General features: G+C 44.1%; 1 protein-coding gene across 1 annotated transcript in view; it reads left to right on the top strand.

Annotated features, from left to right (window-relative positions):
- The first annotated feature begins 3,645 nt into the window (after positions 1-3,645).
- The window catches only part of LOC143302026 (uncharacterized), a 6,274-nt gene continuing 2,419 nt past the window's right edge, over positions 3,646-7,500 (top strand). Inside the window, exons 1-3 of the mRNA XM_076616511.1 lie at positions 3,646-3,736; positions 4,889-5,119; positions 5,921-6,144. Of these exons, the coding sequence (XP_076472626.1) occupies positions 3,646-3,736; positions 4,889-5,119; positions 5,921-6,144 (546 nt within the window). The remainder of the gene's footprint in view (positions 3,737-4,888; positions 5,120-5,920; positions 6,145-7,500) is intronic.

Here is a 7,500-nt window from a genome sequence, read left to right as displayed (position 1 = left end):
ACAAATGAATGAATAAAAGCATCACAATGTAGGCGACCGTGACAGAGAAGGTATGTAAACAGAGACAGTGAACCTGATCAAGAAAGACTACCCACTGTCTTCCTTTAACGTGTGTGTGTGTGTGTGTGTGTGTGTGTGTGTGTGTGTGTGTGTGTGTGTGTGTGTGTGTGTGTGTGTGTGTGTGTCGCCTGCGCGGGTGGGCGGGCGTGCAGTGGAGGAAGAGAGACACCAAGCCGGACGTTTACCTTGCTGCACTGCAGGCGACCCCGAGGAAACACGGCAAAGCAACCTGGTCTAATCCCCTCAACCACGGCAGGCAAAGAGAAGTACAAAGCCCAAGACAGTATCCTCCTCCTCGCTCACTCTTTGTTTCCAGCACGTCAGCACTGAGCACTTTGAAAGTCAGTTTTAAACACTCCGCCCCCCCCCCCCCCCCCCCCCCCCCCCCCCCCCCCCCCGCTCCCCAGGGGACCCCCACTGGAAAATCAGTTGTAAACACCCCCCTCCCAAACCAACACCCCCCCCCCCCCCCACACACACACACCCCACCTCCCGCCCCCTTGAATTTCCCACTACCATTTCCAACTCATCCCCCCCCCCTTCCCTCGTCTTCTTCATTCACTTTGTTTTCTGTCCCCTTCCGACACCCCCCCAACACCCCTCCCCCAACAGACCCCCCGCCCCCCAACACTCCTCCTCCCTCCCTACACTGCACTGACCCCCGCCCTGGAACCTTTCTTCTCTCCATGCACACTGCTTCCGTGTTAGTTTGGTTGCAGCCTATAAGTAGCCATTGGAATACCGATGTTTGTCTTTTTTTTCTCACTCCGTGCAAGCCAGGTAGGAAAGAACTCAACGTATTAAAGACGTAATCGGAACTGGTTGTTTAATCTCCAAACCACGTTGAAGACAGGGTTTTCGAGGTGACTGATTTTTTTCATGCCACATGGTAGGCGGTTTAAGTGTTGGATGAGTGTACTGCTCAGTGTTGAAGATCAGATGAAGAACTGGATAGACAATAACGAGATCCGAATGTGAAACAAATATTGATACAAATACAAAATTTGAGGGTTTTCGAGTTGATTGTTCTCTTCATGCCAATGGTAGGCTGTTTGAGTCAGTGATGGTTGAGTGCACGGCTGTTGAAAATGATCGGATAAAGAATTGGATAAAATACGTCAACACAATGCGTCATCCTTCTCTACCACTGCAAAACACGTCAACACAATGCGTCACCCTGATAATGACGAGATCCGAATGTAAAACAAAATGTAAATGGTGAAATATTCCATTATCCCATTTTCGGGGGACGAAATACTTTCTAACAATTGCAGGTGAAATAAAAGTTGACGTGTTTTGCAGTGGTAGAACAAATGACGTATTGTGTTTTGCAGTGGTAGAAAAGGATGACGCATCAATGTGCTGATGTGTTTTGCAGAGGTAGAACAAATGACGCATTGTATTGACGTGTTTTGCAGTGGTAGAACAAATGACGCATTGTGTTGACGTGTTTTGCAGTGGTAGAACAAATGACGCATTATGTTGACGTGTTTTGCAGTGGTAGAACAAATGACGCATTGTGTTGACGTGTTTTGCAGTGGTGGTATAACAATTAAACACGGGATCGTATTGACGTGTTTTGCAGTGGTAGAACAAATGACGCATTGTGTTGACGTGTTTTGCAGTGGTAGAACAAATGACGCATTGTGTTGACGTGATTTGCAGTGGTAGAACAAATGACGCATTGTGTTGACGTGTTTTGCAGTGGTGGTATAACAATTAAACACGGGATCGTATTGACGTGTTTTGTAGTGGTAGAACAACTGACGCATTGTGTTGACGTGTTTTGCAGTGGTGGTATAACAATTAAACACGGGATCGTATTGACGTGTATTGTAGTGGTAGAACAAATGACGCATTGTGTTGACGTGTTTTGCAGAGGTAGAAAAGGATGACGCATTGTGTTGACGTATTTTGCAGTGGTAGAACAAATGACGCAATGTGTTGACGTGTTTTGCAGTGGTAGAACAAATGACGCATTGTGTTGACGTGTTTTGCAGAGGTAGAAGATAAGATAAGATAAGATAAAGATAAGAATAACTTTATTATCTCCAACTGGAGAAATTTGGTCAGGTGCATTATCACAACATAGACAAGTAAACAACATGGGGACCATAACTGTAAAAGCCAACAACAGCTCCTACAAATATTACGAAGATACAAATGTAAAAAAGTATCACATACATCATTTCATACATACATCCACACACTGCAGGTAATAACTAGTATTCTTAATGTAAAAACAGAAAGAATTAAGAAACATTATTTGAATATAATTATAAACATACCTACTATACTGCACATTGATTATAATAGATAAGATAAGAATAAAGATGAATTGTGGAAAACCACAACCAGATAATCAGCACACACCCGCACCGCACCCCCCCCCCCCGCCCCCCCCCCCACACCCCCCCCCCCCCCCCCCCCCCACGCACACACACGTGGATAACTTGATTAAACAAGAGTAATAAACATATGTTCTGAAATAAAAGCATTTCACATATTCACTTTTTAAAACATTGCAATTAAAAGAAAAGGATGACGCATTGTGTTGACGTATTTTGTAGTGGTAGAACAGGATGACCGATTGTATTGACGTGTTTTGCAGTTGTTAAACAGGGTGACAGATGGTGTTGAAGTATCTGTATAAGTTTCAGCGCTATATAAATGCTAATCATGGTTACATTACATCATTTTGCAGAGGCAGAACATCACTGTTGGTGTCTGTGAGTGTCTGGCATCATGCACTGGTTGATTTTCCTCCACATCACCACTGGTTTCACAGGTAACTTTCTCTTTCTGTTTTGAGGATGCACGTGCACGTGTGTGTGTGTGTGTGTGTGTGTGTGTGTGTGTGTGTGTGTGTGTGTGTGTGTGTGTGTGTGCGCGCGTGTAAGAATAGTAACTAATGGTCCGCTTGCCAATTTTAATTTCGGAATGGCAATACAAGTTAAGTAGTTAGAAAATGTTGCTGAAAAGAATTTTATCTTCTCTACCCCTCCACTTCCGCGCTTGCGGTGAGTCTTGTCAAGGTCTTCGGTGTCGGCGGATTCATGGGGGACTGCCGTTGGAGGGACGTGGTGGCGGTCTCTACTCTGGGGTAAACGCTCACAAAGTCTGGCTCTGCGACTAAAGCCATTACTGTCGTCAGTAGGGGGCTTAGTAGGAGGTGTACTGAGTACGTTAAATCAGAACAGGCACAAATGGATTAAAGGGATTATGTCTTGTATAGTCTTCTGGTATTCTAAGGGGAAACCCCGGTTGTTTGTAAAGGCGGTTGGTGGGGTTTCAGGACATGGTTTTAAGGGGTGACAAACAGATCCACACTGTTACAGTAACCTACCAACCACCAAAAAGCTGCAATGACAAAAAAAAAAAAAAAAAAAAAAAAAAAAGGAAGAAGGAAAACAAAGTGACAACCACAACAATATAACACACACACACACACACACACACACACACACACACACACACACACACACACTTTCGTGCATGGCGTAGCAGCAGCGAAAGAGTGAAATGATGATACCGGGAATCTTATACTGACGGCGATGTTCTGAACCTTTGGTGAAAGAGATGACTATGATTATTGTGCGTGGTTGTCAATGCTGTTTTTCAGCCCTCAGCGGCGTGTGTTTGTCCGCTTCCCATGTCCAGTCTCACAGCGGGCGTTGTGAGTATAGCATTATTTCTTAATACCCTCTGTCTGTCTGTCTGTCACTCTCTCTCTCTCTCTCTCTCTCTCTCACTGTCTCTCTCTCTCTCTCTCTCTCTCGCCAAGAGATAATAAAATTATGGAAAAAAGGACGCTCAGTTGTTGTTAGTTAGTAATGATGAGATTTTTTGTTGTCGTACATGATTACGATTGTAACGTACTGGCCACACAGTTCCAGACTCCAGTGCCCTGCATTTGACAAACACTCAGTCTTTATCTCCATCAAGGCAGCAGTAAGCTTACTTGTTACGTCTGTCACACACGGTCTTTGTCTCCATCAAACCAACAGTAAGCTTACTTGTTACGTCTGTCACATAATTCCAGAATCCACGGGCTTTCATTTGACAAACACACAGTATTTGTCTCCATCAAAGCAGCAGTAAGCTAGACCTGTTACGTCTGTCACATAATTCCAGACTCCAGGGGGGCGGTTCATCTGACAAACATCCAGTTTTTGTTTCCATCAAGGCAGCAGTAAGTTCATTTTTTTACGTCTGTCACACAACTCTAGTCACTGTCTCCACCAAGACAGCAGTAAGTTCATTTGCTACGTCTGTCACACAATTCCAGACAAGACGGACCTTCATCTGACAAACATTCAGTCTTTGTTTCAATCAAACCAACAGTAAGGTTGCTTTTTACGTCCGTCACGCAATTTCCAGACTCCAGGAATCTTCATTTGGCAAACACACCCACTGTCTCTGATCAAGGCAGCAGTGAGTTCATTTGTTACGTCTGTCACACAAATCCAGTCTCCAGTGGTCTTCATTTATCAAACACAGTCACTGTCTCCATGAAGGCAGAAGTAAGTTCAATTGCTACGTCTGTCACACAAATCCAGTCACTGTCTCCATAGAGGCAGCAGTGAGTTCATTTGTTACGTCTGTCACACAAATCCAGACTACGCAGGCCTTCATTTAACAAACACAGTCACTGTCTCCATCAAGGCAGCAGTAAGTTCATTTGTTACGTTTGTCACACAACTTCCAGTCACTGTCTCCATCAAGGCAGCAGTACGTTCATTTGTTACGTTTGTCACACAACTTCCAGTCACTGTCTCCATCAAGGCAGCAATAAGTTCTTTTGTTACGTCTGTCACACAACTTCCAGACACAGCGGGTCACGTCTGCAGCCGTGCCAACGGGTTCGAACCTAACTACGAAGACTGGCCGGAGTGCAGCACGTACTGGCGATGCCGGGACCATGTGGCCACGCTGGAGCGTTGCCATGGCAGCGACCAGTTCCATTTCCAGTATGGCGTGTGTATGAACGATGATGACGTGTCCTGCTGGGCACAGATGGAGAAGTATCACCATGGGCTGTCCTACAGTGAGCACGTCGGTAATGGCTAATTTGTGTGTGTGTGTGTGCGGGGGGGGTGGGGGGGGGAGGGAGAGGGGGGAATGGGGGGAGGGGACGTGTGTGTGTGTGTCTGTCTGTCTGTGTTCGTGAGTTCATGCGTGTGTTCGTTCTTAGGTTAATGCTTCTTCACTATGAATGATATCAGACGAGGGTGGGGAATAAAATCGAGGTAGGGAAAAAAAAGTAACTGAAGACGCGGTATGCGAGTATGCAAATCTCTGTGCGTGCGTGCGTGCGTGCGTGTGTGTGTGTGTGTGTGTGTGTGTGTGTGTGTGTGCGTGCGTGTGTGTGCGTCCGTGATTCTCAGTGTGTCGTGTCTGTCGTGTGTGTGAGTGCGTGCGTGCGTGCGCATGTGCTAATGTGTTTGAATTCTTCTTCTTGCCTGCTTGTTACTTGCTCTTTTCCTCAGTCGTCTCTCTTGTAAGCTGAAATTTGCCCCTTGGTTCCAAAGTTTCTGGAAGCTCATGTCCATCGGCTGTCCATATATCATAGACTCTCTCTGTCTGTCTGTCTATCTGTCTGTCTGTCTGTCTGTTTCATTATTCATTAGCTGTGGAGTTTTGTAAACATTTATTCGAGAACACATGATTTATAATGCATTGCTGATTTGATATTTTGATTTTGTTCGTTTCTTAACCTTTCTTGCTTTTCCCCTCTTTTCATCGAGGGCTATTTAAGAAAAAGAAAAGAAAGAAAAAAAGACTGCTTGCTTACTCTATTACCTTCAGGAATAGAATTCGTACGTTCGTTCATTCATCCCCTCTATCCTCACTCTCACAGAATTCCCCACGACCAAAACCTGCGACATAGCTAAAGGGCAAGAACCCAACTATTACGACGAAGGCTGCAAGAGTTACTGGTATTGTGAAGCCCACCAGGGGACCCTGCACGAGTGTCCTGAAGGGTTCCAGTTCCACTGGGGAAAGCTGGACTGCGCGTGGGACCAGGAGGTGTACTGCGAAAAGCAGATGGAGTTCTTCTATGAGAACTTCCTGTACGAAAAGGTGACAGTGAGTGAATGAGTGGGTGGTGTCTTTGCTTCGGGGCGTGGGGGTGTGTGTGGGGTGTGTGTGTGTGTGTGTGTGGGGGGTTATATGAGGAGGGTGTGTGGGAGAGGGGAGAGAAGGGGGTGGGGGGGGGTATCGGTCGGTGTAACCCTTGACCGTGACTTGTGTGATTAGTAACTTTATTGATATTAATATTTATCTTTTAATTCGTTAACCGAATCATCAATTCATCTATCTATATATCTATCTATTTGTTTATTTTTTCATTTATTTTGTATTTAATATATTTTCCCCTCAAGGTTTAACTAAGAGAGTTTCGTTTCGCCGCTGGCCTGACATCTGTTTAGGGGATGTGGCCCGGTGTAGCGTATATGGATTCAACTGTCCGAACGCAGTCAGTGATGTATTCTTGAGCAACTGAACTGAACTGAACTGGTGTGACCTTGCAATGACATACGGTTGTGATTTTATTTATTTATTTATCTATCTGTCCATTTAGTTATTTGTTTGTGAGGAGGAGGGATTTTTTTTTCTTCTCTTCCCATCCTTTCATCCTTTTTTTTTCTTCTCTTCCCATCCTTTCATCCTTTTTTTTTTCTTTCCTTGCAGAGAAGGTTATATTTGTCAAGAAACATGTAATCACATTTCACATTTGGGTAAACAGTATAACAAAATACATTGTTTGATTCCAACAAAAACAATGAAGCATTACACCGTAGAATCTGCTTCAAGGAAAACACATAAACACTGACCCTCGCTTCACTGAAGTTATATCCTTCATCCAACTGCAAGGTTTTTGTTGTTGTTTTTTGCATCTCCCCAATCCCAACAAACACACACACACTGTGAGGCCAACACACACACACATACTCTTTAACGTATAATCCCTCGGTCAATATACCACAAAACCAGCAAAGGAGGAGGGATCTTGTTTAATGTCCCGTCACACATATCGGTGATTGAAGACATTTTGTTAAAGTATTTATGAATACTTTTGAGTATTATCGGTTAGAAGGGGTGGGAGATGTGAATGAATGGAGGGTTGGGGGAAACTGGGCAAATGAGGGTGAAATGAGGGTGAAATTTGAAAAAAAAAAATCTAAATACAATCACAAGAAATTACTTAAGGACTTCGTAAAAGAGAAGTCGTTAAACTGACAAGCGAAACAACTGATAATGAATGCAAAACGTCAAAAGCATCAACGTTCTCAGTCATTTGTGAAAACACACTTTCGTGTACATAAGGCTTCATCAAGCTACAGTCAAAAATTATATGCTTAATTGTCAGGTTACTAAAGCATATGCACTTGACATTAGAACAATACTTGGTCCGTAATGAATTTGTTTGTTATT

This window comes from Babylonia areolata, chromosome 28 (assembly GCF_041734735.1).
Source record: "Babylonia areolata isolate BAREFJ2019XMU chromosome 28, ASM4173473v1, whole genome shotgun sequence".
NCBI lineage: Eukaryota > Metazoa > Mollusca > Gastropoda > Neogastropoda > Buccinidae > Babylonia > Babylonia areolata.
This window is presented reverse-complemented; position numbering and strand designations above follow the sequence as displayed.